The 22018-nt window shown below is 40.9% G+C and overlaps 1 protein-coding gene across 1 annotated transcript in view; it reads left to right on the top strand.

The window, feature by feature from the left end:
- LOC309559184 (voltage-gated delayed rectifier potassium channel KCNH8-like) overlaps positions 1 to 22018 on the top strand; it is a 785056-nt gene that overhangs the window by 253917 nt on the left and 509121 nt on the right. The window contains exon 2 of the mRNA XM_082262383.1: positions 3597 to 3830. Coding sequence (XP_082118509.1) covers positions 3597 to 3830 — 234 coding nt within the window. The remainder of the gene's footprint in view (positions 1 to 3596; positions 3831 to 22018) is intronic.

The following is a 22018-nucleotide window of genomic DNA, read 5'->3' as shown; positions in this document are numbered from 1 at the left end:
GTAAAGTGAAAAATATGGTGCAGCTGTGCATGGTAGCCAATCAGCTTCTAACTTCAGCTTGTTCAATTACATTTTGAAAAGAAAAAAAAAAAAAAAACCTGGAAGCTGATTGGCTTCTGTGCAGTACTGCAGCATATTTTATACTCTCCAGTTTTAGTTAATCAATCCCATTGTGTTGTCAGCCCAAACAGGAATTTATGAGCACACTGGGTTTCTGACAATGTGGTACTTTAGTGTAGCATTTTTAAAGAAATAAAACATGTGAAAATGTGCATGTATTACTTAGGTGTACGGAATCATTTTTTCCTGCTTTCAAAGTTACATATTTAAATTAATTTAGTAACAAAGCCAAATATAATCCTGTAGCTGTCATTAGTATGGTCAAAATTCATTTTAGAATTTTTCAAGCAGAGCTCTCAGCTCTTAATAAATGGCATTGTGAGTATTTACAGTGAGATTTTATATGCATACTATTGTTCAATGGATCCCAAATAATAAACAGATTGATACACTAAGCCACTTTTATCCATGAATAAAAGGATTATATACCAAAGCAATTTGTGGATACACTTCATGCAAAGGACTTCATTGTCATACTGAGCCAGTTTAAAATATGTGGCACTTCAGACTGCATTACCATTAACGTGGTTGAGACTTTCTACCACTTCTGAAACAAGAAAAAGCTTTTAATTTTGTTCAATGTACTGTAGCCTCCTCTGATCTCTGAAATGCCTCAATATTTAGTTCCATCATGAATACAAAATGTACATGGAGTTTATACGGTTTGTAAAACTTTCATCCAGACTTCCCCATGTTTCAGAGAATGATCACTAGTATAAATTCCCCAAAGTATGTGGGATTTTTCCTTTTTCTTTGACTAAGATCCTCTGTGCATTCCAATGTTTGATCTTTACATCTGCATCTTAAAACTGCATTTTATACCGGCGTCTGCTACTATTCCGAGAGGTAGCTGGCAGTTCAATTAGGTCATACAGCTATGTATTATTTTTTCATCTAAAATATTTTATTTAGATATATTGCCATTGCAATAGTTTACCTCCACAAAGGGAAAGATGTGTAGCTCAGTGCTTATGAGATAACACCCTGTCTCATGCCTATTGCTGTCACAAGGTTGTTTACATTCCTTGTGACAGCAATAAAAGTGATAAAAGGAACAGTGTATAAAAAAATATATATATATATATAAAGTGTCCCTCCACGCCCATGTGCTAAGGCGAAATGTGAGCATTGGTTTTGAATGCAAGCAAACAGTGATTGTCCCACGCATGTGAGGTATCACCTTAAACGTCAGATCATGGGCAGTAATTCTAGCAGGAATCCAACACAGGTGGACCGCTCTAGGAAGAGTATGATTCAGGTGCAGGTCAGATCCGCCATCCAGATGAATAATCAAACATAGAAAAAAGGTGACCGCACTCCAAAAATTGAAATCAAAAATGAGTCATTTTATTCTTCATCACAGGCATCAAAAATAAGACTGGTGAGACATGGGACAGGTAAAAGGTTGACGCGTTTCACGACACAAAGGGTCGCTTAGTCATAACCAAAACAACCATAACCATATGGTTATGAGTAAGCGACCCTTTGTGTCATGAAACGCGTCAACCTTTTACCTGTCCCATGTCTCACCAGTCTTATTTTTAATGCCTGTGATTAAGAATAAAATTACTCCTTTTTTATTTCAATTTTCGGAGTGCAGTCACCTTTTTTCTATGTTTGATTATTCAGTAATTCCAGCACAAGACCTCCTCTGTAAATCAAAAGTGGTAATCTGTAAAGGTTTTTGAAAGCTTCCCCTATGGATAGTAAAATCTCTGTTTGTCGCTGTTGCATGGGCCTGCACAATTTTAAAGCGTGTCATGTTTGTTATCTATTTACTCGGCATAACATCATCTTTTATATTTAACAAAAAAAAAAAGTGGTATATGTGGTGCAGATTTCCCCCACTGCTCGCCCCCTCCACTTGCCCTGCAGTGCTGCTGACTTCCCTCCTCTTCTCCCAGCTGCTGCGGGGGATGTTTCAGGATGGAGAGCGGGGAAAGGGGCTAGTAAATACAGTTTGGTAAATAATTATTTGATCCCCTGCAGATTTTGTAAGTTTGCCCACTTACAAAGATATGAAGGGTCTATCATTTTTATTATAGGTGTATTTTAAATGATAGAGACAGAAAATCAACCAAAAATCCACATAAAACAGCACAGACGTAAGACTTTTCTTGTAGTTAGTGACCAGGTTTTCATACATCTCAGGAGTATTTTGGTCTACTCTTTTTTACGAATCTACCCTAAATGCTTAAGGATTCTTAGCTGTCTCTCGGCAATTCAAGTCGCATTGATGCCAAAGAGCTCAATTTTGGTCTCGTCTGACCACAGCACTTTCTCCCAATCCTTCTCTGAATCATTTAGGTGTTCATTAGCATGACTGTACATGTGCCTTCCGGAGGAGGGTGACTTGCCATGATTGAGGAAGAAAAATACTGACTATGACCCTAAGAACACCATCACTACAGTCAAGCACAGAGGTGGAAACATTATACTTTGGGGCTGTCTCTCTGCTAAAGGTACAAACTGACTTTGCCAAATTGAGGAGCCAAAGGACGGGCCATGTATTGTAAAATCTTAGAAGAGAACCTTCTTCCCTCAGCCAGAACATTGAAGATGGGTCATTGATGGGTCTTTCAGCATGACAATAACCCAAAACATGCCACCAAGGAAACACAGGAGTGGCTCAACTCAAGAAGAAGCAAATTAAGATATTAGAGTGGCCTAGCCAGTATCCAGATCTTAATCCTATAGAAAATGTATGGAAGAAGCTGATGCTTCAAGTTGCCAAGCGACAGCCAAGAAACCTTAAGGATTTAGAGAAGATTTGTAAAAAAAGAGTGAACCAAAATACCTCCTGAGATGTGTGCAAACCTGGTCACCAACTATAAGAAACATCTTACCTCTGTGCTTGCCAACAAGGGTTTCTCCACCAAGTACTAAGTCATGTTTTTCTTGGGGATCAAATACTTATTTTACTCACTGAACTGAAACCTAATTTATAACATTTGTATCATGTGTTTTTTCTGGATCTTTCGGTAATATTTTGTCTCTATCATTTAAAATACACCTATGATAAAACTTATAGACCCTTCATTTCTTTGTAAGTGGGCAAACTTACAAAATCTGCAGGGGATCAAATAAATATTTTCCCCACTGTATGTCATTTACTGGCCCCTTTCCTTTCTAAATGAACATATTCGCTCACTGTGTTCATTCATAACATTTTACTATACTTCAGTTTGTGAATGAACTGGAAGCCGCCCAGCACAGAGCAATTCCTATTCCTTCACTGTCCAGTGCAGATGAGGCTACAGAGAAAGGCATGTGTGTTTGAGCTTTGGGGTGCACACCCTAATACCATAGGCTGTGCACACCTACGTTGCTTACCCAGCGGCAGCTGTGGTTGATGGGGCCCCTTGGTGCAATTTTTTTTTATTGCTGCAATAAAAATTATTTTTTTTAACCTTTTCTCTGTACTCAATAAAAGTTTGTCTAAGTACTTTACTGACTGAGTTATCCTCTCATTTCAGACAGCAACTTTGTGTTGGGCAACGCTCAGGTGCTGAACTTGTTCCCCATAGTCTATTGCTCGGATGGGTTCTGTGACTTAACTGGCTTCGCCCGGGCTGAGGTGATGCAAAAGAGCTGTGCCTGCAAGTTTCTCTATGGCCAGGAGACCAGTGAGCAGCTTAAAGTCCAGATTCAGAAAGCCCTGGATGAGAAAAGAGAATTTAAGACAGAAATTCTTCTCTACAGAAAGAGCGGTGAGTAATAACTGCATGATCTCAATTGCTTTCTTCCTCCAGGATAAAACATACATAAATTTCTGTGCCTGGAGACCTTCCACCGAGACGCAGTGCTTTCTGCCTGTGTCCATTGATATTTCTAAACGAATCTTCTCATTATTTTTACATCAAACAATATCTGTAATTATGGGCAGAAAAGACAACACAATTATTTTTGCATTATTGGTATATGATGTCGCCTACAACTGTAGAATTCTGTAAAACAGCAGAATATTTTAAATGAGCCAACAATATATATATATATATATGTATACAGACACTCCTCATTTAACGGCTTACCTGTTTAACAACCGCTCAGACTTAAGACCAGCTTTTTGGGCACTTTACATCATTGTATTGTATCAGTACAGGATTTTTGTTGTTTATATTTTTGTTTTTTGTACTTATCAGAATTAAAACAATGTTATTGAGTTGGAGTTTTGTGTTTAGACCTTTTGTTTCAGAATACAGAACAGTACAGTAGTTGGGAATGCTTAAAATATTAATTACTTGTGGCTCCTCGTTTAGCAACAAATTTGTTTAACAACCTGGTCGCTGGAACGGAACCTAGTCGTTAAGTGAGGAGAGCCTGTATGTATATATATATATATATTTGTATATATATGTATATATATATATATATATATATATATATATATATACTGTATATATTTAAATATGTTATAAGCAGGGCCGGTGCTAGACTATTTTACGCCCTAGGCAAGACCAGCTACTTGCGCCCCCCCCCCCCCAAAAAAAATGGGGAAGGGGTTAAATACTCCTCTATGTCATACCCAGTGACCCTGATCTGATGGTTCCTCCATGTTGTTATTTCATACCCAGTGACCCCCCATGTTCCTCCATGTCACACCTGGGGACCCTAATGTCCCTCCGTGTCACACCCAGGGACTTTGATGTTTTTCCATGTCACACCCTTGGACCCCAATATTCCTCCATGTCATGCTGTCGTACCCACTGACCCTGATGTTCCTCCATGTCACACCCAGGGACCCCCGTGTTCCTTCATGTCAGGCTGTCATACTCAGTGACCCCAATGTTCCTCTATGTCAGACCCTGATGTTTTTCCATGTCACAGTTGGGGACCCTGATGTTCCTCCGTGTCACACTTGGGGACCCCAATCCCCCATGGCACACCCATGGACCCCAATTCCTCATGGCACACCCGGTGACCCCTATCCTCCATGTCAGACCTGGTGACTCTGATTCCCCATGGCACACCTGGTGACCCTGAATCTCTTTCATACCAGGGATGCTCCATGTAACACCCAGGGACCAGCTCAGTGCAGAGAGTCACTTCCTGCCTGGGGTTAAGGCCATTCAGCTCCAGCTGAAGAGGATCATCATGCAGGCAGCACTCTGGTGGGCTCTATTCCTGCCTCTTGGGGCCCCTCCAGCAGTAGTGGAAAGCCAGGGCATGATAGTTCCGCCACTGCCCAAGACGCCTGGCATCTTTCTCTGTCCCTTCTTCCTCCCCTACCGCCACCTCTCCCCTTAGCTCACATAAATCATTCATGATGGAGAGAGATAGCCGACTCCTGGCTGCGCCCCTAGGTGGCAATGCGCCCTAGGTGGCTGTCTAGTTTGCCTAGTGGAAGCACCGGCCCTGGTTATAAGGCTACTGTTAAATGCACAAGGCAAAAAGAATGGACCATAATCCCTCCTGAGATGTGTGCAAACCTGGTCACCAACTACAAGAAACGTCTTACCTCTGTGCTTGCCATCAAGGGTTTCTCCACCAAGTACTAAGTCATGTTTTGCTTGGGGACCAAATACTTATTTTACTCACTGAACTGCAACTTAATTTATAACATTTGTTTCACGTGTTTTTTCTCGATTTTTGGGTAATATTCCATCTCATTTAAAATACACCTATGATAAAACTTATAGACCCTTAATTTCTTTGTAAGTGGGCAAACTTACAAAATCTGCAGGGGATCAAATCATTATTTTCCCCACTGTATGTCATTCACCGGCCCCTTTCCTTTCTAAATGAACATACTCGCTCACTGTGTTCATTCGTAACATTTTACTATACTTCAGTTTGTGAATGAACAGGAAGCCACTCGACACATTAAACAATATCTGCGATTATAGGCAGAAAAAACAACACAATTATTTTTGTGTTATTGGTATATAATGTTGCCTACAACTGTAAAATTCTGTAAAACAGCAGAATATTTTAAATGAGCCAACATTGTATATATATTTAAATATGTTATAGGCTACTGTTATCTGCACAAGGCAAAGTCTGTTTTGAATTAGAATTAGATTGACATTTTCTATCAATCTAGAGCAAGTGAACCGGGTTTACCTAAGTGTGTGAAAGATCTTTTTGTGAGGACAAAGTTGAGCTCATAGAATCAGAGCAGAAGACCTTATGACTTGCATTTAGGGTCAAAGTAATCTTTATTTAACCACTTAAGGACCGGGAGGCTTTGCCCCCTTAATGACCAGGCCATTTTTTTGCGATTCGGCACTGCGTTACTTTAAAGGACAATTGCACGGTTGTGCCATGCTGCACCCTAAAAAAATTGATGTCCTTTTTTTCCCACAAATAGAAATTTATTTTGGTGGTATTTGATCACCTGTGCGATTCTTATTATTTGCGCTATAAACAAAAAACGAGCAAAAATTCTGAAAAAAAAAAAAAAAAAAACAATATTTTTCACTTTCTGCTATATAACATTCCCTAAAAAAATTAAAAATCTAATTTTTTCATCCTTTTATGTCAATATGTATTTTGCTACATATTTTTGGTAAAAAAAAGATCCCAATAGGCGTATTTTGATTGGTTTGCGCAAAAGTTATTGCGTCTACAAACTTGGGGAAAGATTTATGTAATTTGTATTTATTATTTATTTTTTAATAGTAATGGCGGCAATCTGCGATTTTTAGCGGGACTGCGACATTGTGGAGGACAGATCGGACCCCGAACTGACATGTTTTACACTTTTGGGGGGACCAGTGACATTACTACAGTAATCAGTGCTAAAAATATGCACTGTTACTTTAATAATGACACTTGCAGGGAAGGGATTAAACCAGGGGCGATCAAAAGGAACTTGTGGAATCAACACAGAGACGTGTGATCCTAAATAGGAGTATAACAGGCACTCTGTGATCATACCTGAGAGAACAACGGTCTGCTGTGTTTACAACAGCAGACCATCGTTCTCTCTCAGCAGGGAGCGATCACAGGTGCTCGGCGGCAATCGCCCCCAGAAGCTGCATTTTGTGCAGCCGAGCCAACCTGCCGCAGTAAATCTGCGGAGGGTGGTCGGCAAGTGGTTAATCTATGTACATTCAATGATTTTCCACAGCCATCATTTCTAAAGGGACAGTCAGGGAAGTGGTAGAGTTTAGCAACTAGTGTGGAACATATACCCACTTATAAATATCATCCAGGTAGTTGAACCGCCATGTTTGTAAGAGCTGTATAAACCATTTTTCCAGTCCCCTAAACCTATTATATACAGAAAATCTTTTTATTAACCACTTGCCGACTGCCCCACGTACGCATACTGCGGGGCAGTGGCACTCCTGCACAATATCATGTACAGGTATGTGATTTCACTCTTTCGGGTCTGTGTGGCGCGCAAGCACGCTGCCTGCGACCCGCTACCGCTGTGCCAGGACCTGCCGATCATTCCCGAGAGAGGCAGAGGGGCATTGCTAAGTTATTCATTTCAAATGGGCTGCCTAGCACTAACATGGAAAAAAAATGCTTTAACGCAATGCTCCTCAGTGGTTAGGTGTGAATCTATCCATAAAACATTTTAACCCCTTCCGGACTGTGGCATACCTGTACGTAATTTTGTGCAGTGAGCCTGGGGTGCGTTTGCCAGCGACCCACTCCCACAGTGATTGGATACAGCAGGTCTGGTGGACCCGATGTCCTCTGGGACCTGCTGATTGCTCCTGAGAGAGGCAGAACGGTGGTCTGCCTATGTAAGCAAGGCAAATCGCCTTTCTGTGACAAGGGAAGACAGAGATCCTTTGTTTCTGCTAAGCAGGAACACATATTTCCGTCTTCCCACAGTTAAAGAAACCCCTCACACAATTAGAACGCACTCCCTAGGAACACATTTAAGCCTTTGCTCGCCCCTGATGTTAACCCCTCCCTTGCCTGTGTCATTAGTACAGTGACAGTGCATTAGATTGTAAGCTCTAAAGAGCAGGGCCCTCTAATTCCTCCTGTAATAAATTGTATTGTAACTGTGCTGTCTGCCCTCATGTTGTAAAGCGCTGCACAAACTCTTGGCGCTATATAAATCCTGTATAATAATAATAATAATAATTTTTAGCACTGATCACTGTATTAGAGCCCATTCACACTGCCGCGACTCGTCAGGTGACTTGTCAGCCTGACAAGTCGCGGTCGGTCGCAGTCCATTGAGTAGTACAGGACCCGTTCTAATAGGAGCGACACAAGTCGCTCCGACTTAGAAAAAGGGTCCTGTACTACTTTGGGGCGACCTCGGAGCGACTTGCATAGACTTCCGTTATGTGAAGTCCCTGCAAGTCGCGCCGAAGTCGCGTTGCACAGCGGTGCACGTGACTTCACAGGTCGCCCCCCCCAAAGTCGTGTCGCCTCAGTGTGAACCGGCTCTTAGTGTCACTGGTTCCCAAAAAAGTGTCAAAAGTGTCACTTAGTGTGCGATTTGTCCGCCACCATGTCTCAATCCTACTATAAGTCGCTGATTGCTGCCATTACTAGTAAAATAAATAAATGTGCATGAGGCCTTAGGGAATTATTGTTGTATTCCATAAAGGATCTTGAAGTTTTAAATGATTTACAGTTACAAAGCTGCCTTGAACAGTGTTGCATTGCAAAAAAAACAAAACCAAAACCAAAAAAAAAAAAAAAACCTTGAAACCTTAAATAAATAATGATCTTTTGCATGTAGTGTTTACATCTAAAACTTAGTAATATTGATTTGTTTCAAAACTGAATTAAGTATCCTTGCTAATTATCATCTAACAAGGATACCACTGCCGCAAGGCTTTCAAGTCTATGAATATGCTTAAAAAATGAACCTAAAGTCTGGACCTTACCAGTATAAATCATAATTCTACCACTTTCAGAACCACCCACCCCTTGTTATTGGGTGGGCACACCGGGCATGATATTCCCATTGCACCAAGGATGTGGCCCAACTACCAGTTGGTACCAACCAACATACTTTTCATCAGGAGCAGGAGGGGTGCTTTGAGATAGGGCTGTTTTCATGGTAGTGTGGAGTACGAGCAGTGAAATTACCTGTGATGCAGGCAATGAGAGGTTGCTGTCAATGTCTCACTTTTCTATCAGGACAAATAGGCTGCTCAGACAGAGGCATCACAAAATGGTGGTCTCTTGCTAAGTAATTAGGTAATCTGATGTTTCGGTCAAAACCAAAAAAAATAATTAAAAAATCCCAGAGTCAGTAATTTTTGTTTTTTTGAAGGAGGGGTGAGATTTGCGATGCCCACCCTGCTTTACAAACTGTTCCTGAAAGGGTTATCTCTCCCAAACTCATATCTAATATAGAAAATACAAAATACAGAAACTTAAGGTATTGTTCTAAATAAAATGTAAATGTAAGATGTATCATGCTTAATTGTCTCTTCTTCAGAACCTTAAACCATTCTTTGGCTGAAATCAGGGTCATTCCTCATTCCTTCGTCACAGGCTAAGATGTTTTGGGGTTTGGAGTTGCTCTCCTAGAAAACAACCTGGTTGGAACACAGAAGATGTCCACTATGTAGCATATTTTCATCTGACAACACTGAAGAAATTACACTTTGCTACAATGTAAAGTAGTGACTGTACAGCTCGTAAAACAGTATATATATTTGCTGTCCTCTCAAAATGACTCAACACGCAGCCATTAATGTCTAAACTGCTGGCAACAAAAGTGAGTACAAAATATTCAAAGTGGGCCCAAAGTGTCACTATTTTGTGTGGCCACCATTATTTTCCAGCACTGCCTTAACCCTCTTGGGCATCACCAGCGCTTCACAGGTTGCCACTGGAGTCCTCTTCCACTCCTCCATGACGACATCACAAAGTTGGTGGATGTTAGAGACCTTGTGCTCATCTACCTTCTGTTCTGCATCATCTTTAGAAGAGGCTTCCTACCGGGACAACAGCCATGCATACCAATTTGATGCAGTGTGCATCGTATGGTCTGAGCACTGACAGGCTGACCCCCCACCTTTTCAACCTCTGCAGCAATGCTGGCAGCACTCATACATCTATTTCCCAAAGACAACCTCTGCGTATGAGGCTAAGCACGTGCACTCAACTTCTTTGGTCGACCATGGCGAGGCCTGCTCTGAGTGGAACCTGTCCTGTTAAACCACTGTATGGTCTTGGTCACTTTGCTTCAGCTCAGTTACAGGGTCTTGGCAATCTTCTTATAGCCTGGAACATCTTTATGTAGAGCAACGGTTCTTTTTTTCAGATCCTCAGAGAGTTCTTTGCCATGAGGTGCCATGTTGAACATCCAGTGACCAGTATGAGAGAGTGAGAGAGATAACACCAAATTTAACACATCTGCTCCCCATTCACACCTGAGACCTTGTAACACTAACAAGCCACATGACACCGGGGAGGGAAAATAGCTAATTGGGCCCAATTTGGACATTTTGACTTAGGGGTGTACTCACATTTGTTGCCAGCAGTATGGAAAATAATGGCTGTATGTTGAGTTATTTTGAGGGGACAGCAAATTTACATGGTTATACAAGCTGTACACTCACGATTTAACATTGTAGCAAAGTGTCATTTCTTCAGTGCTTTCACATGAAACGTTTTAAAAGATATTTACAAAAATGTGAGGGGTGTACTCACTTTTGTGAGATACTGTAAATATATATATATTTATATATATATATATATATATATATGTGTGTGTGTGTGTTGTAGCTTACCAACTCTTAATATGGCGGCTTCATTGGTTATCTATAAATTAAAGTTGTGGTCTGGAGCACCATAAGTGATATGCCTCCATCCCTAAGTACATATACAATTTAAATACATTAGTCATGGTTGGTACATATGATAACAAGGTTTATTGTTCAATAGATTGACAAAAAAAAAAAAATCTTCATATACATAATTAGAGGTACATTTTTTAAATAAACAGACACAATAAAATTCCAACTAAAAAGATACTAATGAGCTGATTCATAATAAATAGACATTGTAAAACCATAAATTCATAGCTGATCATAGTATTCATATACATAATGCTATTTGCAGATAAAGGTGCATGATTATATGGCATATTACTACCAGAAAATTCATTGCATCCAAGAACTAGTTTCGTGGATCACTGTCCACTTCCTCAGAAGCAGATGCAAAATAAATGTCTATTAAAAAAACAAATAAAAATATGATAATATCGTAAAAATAGGTAGATGGCTCCCAATAAGAAAATGGTGGGTAGCCTTCATACTTTACAATTTAGCTCAAAATAAAGCCCAGCAGCCTTAGGGGCAGAAGATGCTAGAGGACTTCCAACTCGGGGGCTGTGGCAGATAACCCACACGGACCAAAGGGACAAATGGAGGGCAGACTGAGTTTTCTTGTACACAGATCCTTAAAGTGTATATGTTCATAATGGCACCAACAACGAATGCCAACACTTATCTGTGAAAAATATTAGAATATACAGAATAAGAAGTGCATCGATATCCATATCCATAGGATGTGACACGTGATAAGCATGCATACAAGAATATTTTAAGAAAAATATGAATATTTAAAAAAAGAAAAGGCAGAAAAGATATGTAAGAGGTGTGCATGAAAAAGAAGAACTAAGAGTAAAGACAAAAATAGAAATATAAAAAGGGGCAATGTGGGAATGACCCCCAAGGAAAATGAGCAGATAATGTATCAATTGAATAAAAATAAATCAATTATAATCATTCAAAATCCTCAAAATGTAATGAAAATATAAATAATTTATAAATTCACACCCAGTGCCTTTGGAGTGTCCGGCAGCTACTATAAACATAAATCAATGCAAAAAAAATAAAAATAAAACCGTAATGAGAGAATAGTTCATATAATTTCGACCACAATACACCATCACAATAGTAGCACTAGACACTATATATCCTCCAGGATAATATTCAAGCCCCTCTAAAGTCCGTCAGTGAATTATTGTCCCAAGGAATGGTAATAAATCCTGTGATGATTAATATAGTAGATGTTCCACACAAGTGCCACTAATGAGCCTTGTATCACTAATCTTGGGCAGGGGTCGGAGAGTAATCTTCTCCACCTCCAAGCATTTGATAGGCATACACCTCTCTTCACTATCACTGATGCATGGCGTTTTTTTTTCTTACACTGGTGAAATCGGTGGGTGGCGCAGCCAGGCTGGATCCACCCACAGTTTCCTCCGATCCTCTAGTAAAAATGTCTGACTCAGCTTCAGTAAATGCCCGCTCCTCTCTCTTTAAATTCCCTAGTTATAATCTCTGCCCTCTTAGTGCCAAGTTGTGAAGCTGTAGGAAGACATTAAGGTGGGCGTGACGGAGAACAGCAGAATCGTCCTGCTCCTCTAGCTGTCAATCGCAGACTGCACACTGCGAACGGCCATGGGTGCCATTCCTTCCGAGCCCCGTGTCATAAACGGCGGCTATTGCGTGCATGAGCGGGAGTGACGTCATTGTGGCTTCGGCCAATCGCAGCGCCGGTGACCACTGCTGGAACAGCTTAGTTCTAAGGTAAGTATTACATAATGAGCTAGTATGCGAGTATGCTAGTATGCCCCTTCAAACAGTAGTCTGTGTTTTCCTTACCTAGGTAATTATTCAGGCCAATGAAGGAAACATATGGTTTAGAATAGATCTAAAAATAAATCATATGCAGATGGTTGGGTGATCTGCTCCCTAGGATATACATCACCCCATTTTATTGACCCCTCCTCAAATCTTCCTAATTCCCTCACCCCTTTCTTTCTCTCAATGGTGTTACCAGCACCAGGCACCCAAAGCACCAGCCATAGATCTCTTGCAGGAGACCCTAGGTCCTGATGCTGTGACTGTTCAACTTTTCATATTCTTTCTTTACATTTTGATGATGCAGTGCAACAAGCTCTGTAGCCACCAGCTTGTGTAAACCACAGATACCACAGCAGTACAGAAGCCTTCCCTAGGCTGCCCCTTGGCTCTCAGGTGCATTGTCACATAACACAGTCAGGGTAGGATTTCCCCCTAGGTATGGTAAGTGGACTTCAGGGAGGGAAGGGAACTATCTTTATTGGGGGATTTATATTGGGAAGGGGGAGGGTCTGTATTTTACATCAAACTTATCTCTTTTAAATATCTTTAAAAAGATGCAAAGAGATTTTGGTTGTTTTTAGTACAAATGGAAATCATAAAGAATACTTCACAACCCCTCTAGGTAAGCCATGCACTTAATGCCATGACAGATTGAATATTATTTTTGTATTTTGTAAAGATAATTACTAAAACTGATCTGCTCCACCGTCAAAAGTCTAAACAGTATTATTTCATTGTAAAAAAATAATTTAAAAGTTGTTGCTGGAGTGATCTGTGACTAATTACTTTCCTTGGCTTTGATATAGAAACTTTTAAATAACTAATAAAAATGCTAAGCGAAATACAGCGAATACAAAACCTTTCTCCCCGATATGTCTGAATATATGATTGCATGCAAAATTGTCCTCACAGGACAACTCCTACCCTCAGGAATGGTAAGAATCTTGCCTCAGATTATGACTTCTAGAGCCCTGGTGCCCAACCTGTACCCCATTGGCATTTGCTGTGTGGTTCTTGGGGACCCTGCAAACAGTAGTATTTGTTTATTACCTAGATAATTACTCTGTCCGCTTTTCCGGTGTTGTCCCTTTTCTCTTTTTCTGATTTTTTTTCCCTATGAATTTATTGATGTTTTTTGCTGGGAGAAATATCAAATGTGGGACAAGTAATTTTTAAGCCAATTGTAGGGAACAAAAATGTAGAAGAACTGATTTGTAAAGAGGCTGAAATCACAGTAATGTTTAGCAGTCTCATGCGATTTGTCTCCAGCCTATGACTGTCTCCTAAAGCATGTCCCCAGGTGCCAGAAAACCCTGTAGCATGTTTTACTGTCTCAGACCATCTCCTGCAGCATGTCTGCAGTCTCTGATCATCTCTTGTGGCATGCCCTCTAGTCTTTAACCATCTCCAGTTGCCTGGCTGCAGTCTATACAGAAAGCTTTAGTGTCACACTCTGTGGCCCTTTGGTGATATCAGGGGCCACACCTCCCCTAGATATGGAAAGTTGACCATTAGTGTCCCAGAATATGCATGAGGTCTTACCGCTTCCTGTGAACATAGAGAATAATGTGGTGGTGTCAGATTGCCCAGTGAATATACAATAAAAGCCGTTAACCGGTGGCAGGCACTGCTATATGCCAGGAGCTAACAAAAAGCCAAAACCTTTTTTTTTTTTTTTTAACTCCAGGCTCATTTGTCCGACCTTCAGGTACTCCCCTCTTTCCTTTGAAAGTCCTCCCTATGACTATGTTACACTATTTACGGCCCAGGGTCCTCTTCCTCTTTGGTCCTCACCCCCAACACTCACAGTCTGTCCTTAATCTTCTAGGTTTAGTGGCACTATCTGGAATTCAATGGGAGAAACTTAAGATATCTTGTGGCTTAAAGAGAAAAAAGAATGAGCTCTCGGTTTGGTTTAAACCCAGGTTAAGACCAAACTTTGCATATTGAAGTGTTTGTCCGAATGCCAAACTTTTTGCCCATTTAGTTGAAGCTGAATGCCATACATAGTACTGTTTTCTTTACTGCTGCTATATATCACAGCTTCCTCCTTCCCCTGTCAATGGTTGGTAAAAAAAAGTAGGCACCCACTGCATTCTTAGTAGCCTGTGGCATCACCTAATCAATGACATTGACCAAATATGGCAATGGGCCCTAAAGGGCTTTACATTTTTGGATAGCTTAAGGGAATAGTTGAAACCCCTGTTTTGTTCTGGTTTAGCAGGGGGTCTGTTCCTAGATTCTCCACTGATCGGAATAGATGTTGTTAGCCTGAAAGGACCCTTAGGGGTTTAGGTATCAGAAATTTTCTTTGCAAATGTTGCATTTGCGCAAAAGTGCTTGTAAAGGGTATTTTTTTTTCCTCTAAAATAGAAAAGAAGGTATACTTACCTGCTCAGTGCAATCATATTGCACAGAGTGGTCACTTGCCTCCTCTTTGGCAATTGCCCACTGATGCTGTCTGTTCCTTCTTCCTATGAGTGCCCCCTCAGTATGCCCGGCACTAAAGGGCACTCATGCGGGCACAGCATGACTTAGCCCTGACCCCCACAAAAAAAAAAACTTTTTGTAGGCACTCACTTTCCTCTTTTGTCTCTATCGATAATTTGGATAATGATATTTTTTTTATGTCATTGTCCATTCCAAAGAATCATTTAATTTATTATTTATTTTATTTATTATGACAGCCATTAATAAGGAGTAGAGCGATATTAAACCCTCATTTGGGAAAATAGTGTCCCTGAATCTTCTGGTTAGAGAGATACGGAGAAATGGGGAATTTTTTACGTATCTAACAATATAATCACAAAAAATATAATGAATAAGATATTAAACCCTCAAATTTTGTAAGCACTTTCAGCAGCTGATTTATTCACTCGTTCTTGCCTATGTTTGTTCTGGTTTAAGTTGGTGCCATAAACGCTCCCCCCTTAACTCCTTACCTCAGGATTCATGACTTGCTTGTCTAGCTTGGACCCCTCGTTGCCTCCCACACCCTGATTGCCTGCCCCCCATTTATGTACGCTGACATCATCTCCGATATTGCGGGGTATGTTTCCCTATGCCCCCCCTCCCGCCCACACCTCCCCCTACCCCCCCCTTCCTCTCCCCTTTTTTTTTTTTTTCTCTTCCCCCCTCTCCACTCTTTCTCTCTTTCTTTCTTTCTCGTGTATTCTGACCTTCTGCTTCTACTTTATTAGTTCCTGGTACCCATCCCCCTTTCCCCCTGACATTATTGGGTGCTACCTGGCTGTTTGGCTGGTCCGAACAGCACGCACCTCTACACCTCCCGGGATACCTCGCCCGGGTCTCCTCCACACGCTGACAACTCTCCCTTCCCGTGCCTGGGCCTCTAATGCCCGGTGTATGGGTTTTTCTACCGCCTTGCCCCATCTGGGTAGTATGTTCCCCCCCTAGAGATTGTCGTAAATTCCATAATACCTATACTCCCCTCCTAGCGCCTGGGTCTCACACAGACCTAACTCCTCAGACCACGAGTTTTGCCCCTGATTAAGGTACCTTTTACGTACAAACCTAACCCACATGAGCAATACGATCCAGGTTGACCTTTCTGAGTAGCTGCTTGGATTGTCTTACCTCTTTTCGGATACTTGTTAATTCTGATCCTTTGTATGCTGGTTCAGTTGTCCTTTGTTATGATGCTTTATTTAGCTCGTTTAACAGTTTATGCCTGTATTTCCATATGCATTCTTTGTTTTTGTGTTGCATCTTTTACTCTCAATAAAAATGTTTTAACGAAATAATAAACGCTGCCCCAGGTTTCCTGTTTTCGGATGACTCTTTTCTCTTGCTGCATCCTATGGATCCACCCTTGCATATGTGGACTAGAGTCGTGTCTCCCTACATTGTGTAGGTCAATAGAAACACACAGCTCTGTAGCCTAGGAAGGCAATTCACAACCCCTGTTCCTTCCTCTTCCTCCTTCCCCTTCCTTTTCCAAGCTTACATACTGACTGCAGACTGTCCACTGTTAACTGTTTCCTGTAAGGGTTGGAAGTTTGGGGAAGCAGCCCTTAGATAGCAGGAGTCAGCAGCATTTAAAATTGTAAACTGCAAGTGCTGGTATACGAATCAAAGCCAATAGTTCACTGGGGATTTTAATGAGCTCAATGTGTTAAGCTAAAAAACACAGTGGGTTTAATAACATTTTAACACATTACATGTACACCTTTCATTTTGATTGGCTTGTCAGGATTTATTTTCTTGTGTTTCAGGGTATTTATTTGTGTATGGCTTACTGCTCAGAGTGCAAAATGTGTCAGCTCTGTTCTTCTGCTATGTGTCCATGCTGACATATACAATCAGAGTTTAGGTGAAGAGCACAGAATTTTTGCTTTTACGGCTGCTGGCGACTAGGGAATAATTATAGTCCTCAACCTGCCTGCCTGCTTGTCATTGTACTGGCTCGTACAGCACAGTTTGTCTCTGTTCCAATATACAAGGAAAGAACTGTTGACAGCACAGACAGTGTATTATCATGGCTGACAGTAGTTAGAGAGAGACCCTTCATCAGCTTCCAAAGTACAGGAATGGGATACCATTTGTCATCTCTGCACTATGGTTGTCTCTTGTTATGATCGACAATAAATAGGCTCAATTCACTGAGCTATAAAGCACGTGTTATTTTTCTATAATGACTGTTATATAAAGCCAATGAGAACTTTAAATATTAGTTACATGGATAAAAATACCTATCGTTATGGTACATAACCCATGTATTTTTAACAATGCAATGTGAAATGATACTGGTAGGTTCTTTATAGAGAGCCTTGTATTGCTCATATCATTTCCTATAGCCAAAGGGATGTAGAAGAAGATAATATCCTGGCAACTCTATGAGGACTATTTATAAAACGATGGGTAGTTTAGGCAGAGTAAATGCTTCTGAATCCATGATTTCCATTTTTACAAGTTAGTTTGCTGGCCTTTTTTTTGCCTCAATTTAGAAAGCTGTGTAAACAACTATGGTGAATGCAAATGGAAGTAGATAGGAATGTAAAAAAGAAGAATTTAAGTTGCAAATAGCAGCAACTGATTGGCGCTTAGGTGGCATATGAGATTTTTCTCCCCCAAGAATCTGGTTTCATTCCAGTGTATCTACACACTTATCCAACTAGAGTTCCCCTGTGCAAAATACTGCATTGATTTTTTGTGTTATAAAAACAATGAAAACATATAAAATAAGTTCCAGCAGTAAAAAAAAAAAGTAAATATTGGCTAGACAATATAAAGTTATTGCAGGATTTATAGCCCATTTTTAATGTGTGGGTATTTTTTAATGGGTAACGGGTTTTAATTATTGTTTTTTTTTTTTTTCTCTGTAAAATTAGCAAAAGGCAGCAAAAAAAATATATCTTACAATAAGATATAGATAGGTGAGATACAAAGAAGAGAAAGAAACAATGGTCGTGGGACTTTGAATGAGGTCATTCACCATAAACAAAAGAAAAAAAAATTATATATAAAATCGCAAAATAAATAATTTATTAAATGTAACATAAGTAGTACAAAAATATGAATACAGATAGAGATGATAAATATGGGCATATACAGATGAAAAACAAGAACAATTCATATTTTTGTACTACTAATGTTACATTTAATAAATTATTTATTTTGCGATTTTATATATAATTTTTTTTTGGTGACTGACCTCACTCAAAGTCTCACGACCATTGTTTCTTTCTCTTTGTATATTCATTAGGGATGGAAGTCAGCCACTGCGTATACCTCAGATCATATTCTTTCTTTTGTCTGAGAATACAAAGAAGGTACAGCACACGCAATACAGTAATACCCAAAACATGTGCAAAGTGAGCGCTATGGAGTCTTGAGACGCTAGCGCAAAAAGGTGAAAATATAACCTCCTACAACATAACAAATAAAATGTGTGCAGCGCTCATAAAAATACATAATGTGATATATATATATACCAAACAATAGAAAACACTGAGTGCTGTGCCAGTGAAATATCTCAATGTACATATACCACACAATAGAAAACACTGTGTACTGTGCCAGGGAAAATAAATCACTAGTCCAAATTTGTAAAAAAGTCCAAAATCCAGATATAAGGTTGTCCATGAAACAAAGGGTGTCAAATCATTCCCCTAATAAGTAAAGAGAAATGGATGCAGTGATGATGAATCCACCTCCTGTGTATATACAATATTGTGAAAGTGCTCCTCCTCCACCGTTTATATGCAAATCATATGAAAGAATGCCTTATGGTCAATCAGATCGAGAGCTGGAAGCCCGTCCTGACCCGCAGGACCGCACTGGATACACTGTATGAACGCTTTCCTTTTCAATCTGCAGCTCTGTGATTTTCTGAAAATTCAATGCAATATGGCTAACAGGAGATGTTCTGTACACAGAATGTGTACTGACCACACCCCAGAAACATCATTTCCTGCTTGTGTGATTGGCTCACTGATTTTCCCAGAAGTCTGCCTAAGATACAAGTCAGATTTCTGGCATCCCCTGCAACAAAAATTTCATTTTTGGTGAGACACTCCCAATAGCAACACGTCTAAAGGGATGCAGGCCCAGCAGCTTTCCTCATTAGTGCTCTGCAGCTGCACAGCTGATTGATAATTATGAAACCACTCCCATTAGACCCACTCAGCACAGAGGAACAAACAGTAATTTTTTTCAGAATGACAAAAGGTAGGAATCTGCAACAAAGGTTGTTAGAATCCTTGTAATGCACATAGATTACCCAGAGGGGAATGTTTTTTTTTTTCTTAACAAAAGTGGAGAATACGCTTTAATTTCCTTCGCCTTATAAAAAAAGCCTGATAATGTGGTGATTTAATTTAAGCCAAAGGCCCTAGCGTGGAAGAGTATTAACTAGTGATGAACCGATATCGGTTTTTCGGTGCCGATACACCCCAGGTGCCCACCCCAGCTACATTCACCCCCTTCCCAATCTCCCATCCCAGCTCTATCCATCCCATCCAAACACCCACCCCAGCTCCATATACCCCAAATACCCAACAAAGCTCCATCTACCCCCCAACTCCATACACCCCAAATGCCCCCCCCCCGGCTAAATCCCTCCCCCAGGTCCATCCACCCCCCCAGCTCCATACACCCCCCCCAGCTACATCCCTCCTCCAGCTACATCCACCCCCCCTAGCTGCATTCACCCCCTTCCCATGCTTGAAATGAGAGACCTCAGATCAGAGGACCGTTGTGGAAGCTCACTCCCCGGCTCCTCCACTGTGTACAGGAAAACACAGGAAGGAGGAGGGGCGGTCTCAGTGCACTCCGCTCTCTCTCTGGAACCAAGCCGCCCGCACTACCATTCCGGGACACGGACCATTTTCCGGGACAATCCCGGTGAATCAGGGACGGTTGGGGGGTAAGTAAATGCTGTCATTTTTTTAAATCTGGCGCTGGATTTTTACATGGAGACCCGATCAGAGCCGAATGCGGCTTTGATCGGGTCTTTGGCCGCCGTGCAGGCTGGTTGCCTGGAAGGTGGCGAGAGGGGGGGGATGTCCCCTCCCGCTCCTTGTAATGACAGCCGAGCGGCTTCTCAGCCGCATCGGTTATCATTACAAGACGTCGCCGATCGTCGACTAGGGACGCCGGTACTGGGGTGATGCCTTTAGCTGCAGGCATCACTCCGGTACAAGCACTTTTCTGAAATATCGACAATATCAGTAACCTTAGGGGCCGCTTCCGATACATCGGGGAAAGTGCATATCAGCCCCCGATATATCGGCTTTGCTGATAATCAGTCGATCCCTAGTATTAACCAATCAGCCAGAGCGGTTCCCATCAAACTTCAGATGTTTGTTTTGCAAGTTTGCATGTTGTCCTGTCATGATAATGGGGCTCTCATATGCTTATTTCTTTGAGAATTAGAATATTGCTGGTTGGGTTAAGGATTGTGCTGAAAAAATTGAGAGACCGGACTAAAGTATGTATAAAATGACATGAATTTTAGAGGAAGTTACCATATAAATAAAAGATGTAGTATACAGGCAGCATGTGCTAGATTCTGTCCAAGCTGTTTCTAGCTGGATTCCCTGCTGTGCTGTAATGCTCCACATCACACTAACTGGCTGTCTGCATTTGCATCTCTTCCAAATCCTCTTTCAATCACTGCAGTTCAGTGGATCCTCCCCATAGTGGTTTCAGATTTGGATGTTTGTTCATATTAGTCATTATACACAGATGGACTATCTTCAGGGATTACGTTCTTATGCAGTCTCCCTAGCTTTGCTGCGTCCCATTTCCTTTGTTAAAGAAGCTTTACATTTTAGAGGTTATTCGTACTGTCTAAAAAAAAAAAAAAAAAATGTAAAATGGACATTGCACAAATATATACAGTATATAAGCACACCCGCATAAAAAATAATTAACTGACAATTGCGCAATCGTGCGACACTGTACCCTAATAAAATTTATGTCCTTTTTTTCCCCACAAAAATAAATTTTTGGTGGTATTTAATTACCTGTGCAATTTTTATTTTTTGCGCTATAAACAAAAAAAGAGTGACAATTCTGAAAATAAAAATATATATATTTTTTACTTTCTGCCATATAACATTCCCAATAAAAAAAAAATGTAAAAAATCAAATGTTTCCCTCATTTTAGGCAAATATGTATTCTGCTACATATTTTTGGTAAAAAAAATCCCAATAAGTGTATATTGATTGGTTTGCGCAAAGGTTATTGCGTCTACAAACTAGGGGAAAGATTTATGTAATTTTTATTTATTTATTTTTTACTAGAATGGCGCCGATCAGTGATTTTTAGCGTGACTGCGACATTGCGGCAGGCAGATTAGATGCCTAACTGACATTTTTGACACTTTTGGGGGGACCAGTGACATTACTACAGTAATCAGTGCAAATAATATGCACTGTTACTGTACTAATGACACTGGCATGAAAGGGGTTAACACCAGGGGCGATCAAAGGGTTAAATGTGTCCCTAGGGTGTGCTTTCTAACTGTGGGGGGACGTATTTACTGAATGAACACGGGGACCTGTGTTCCTAACTAAGAGGAACACAGGATCTCTGTGTTCATTACTGACAGAACAGCGGACCGCCGTTCTGTCTCAACGGTGAGCTATTGCAGGTGCCCGACGGCAGTCGCGGCCGCCGGACCCGCTGATTGGCTCCCCCTGTGACGAATAGGCACACGCGTGCCTCGCCCGGGTTGGGTGCGCACCCCCACTCGTGGACCCGCAAAGCGGCGTACAGTAACGTTGTTTCGCGAAGCAAAGCGACCTGCCGCAGTATATGTACTGCTGGCAGTCGGTAGGTGGTTAATGAAGAAAACAGATTGGTTACATTTAGTCACCAAATTGGCATAAAATTCAGGACA

Source organism: Pelophylax lessonae, assembly GCF_965119305.1.
Source record: "Pelophylax lessonae genome assembly, chromosome: 6".
Lineage (NCBI taxonomy): Eukaryota > Metazoa > Chordata > Amphibia > Anura > Ranidae > Pelophylax > Pelophylax lessonae.
Note: the sequence above shows the minus strand (reverse complement) of the source record. Positions and strands in the feature narration are given on the sequence as shown.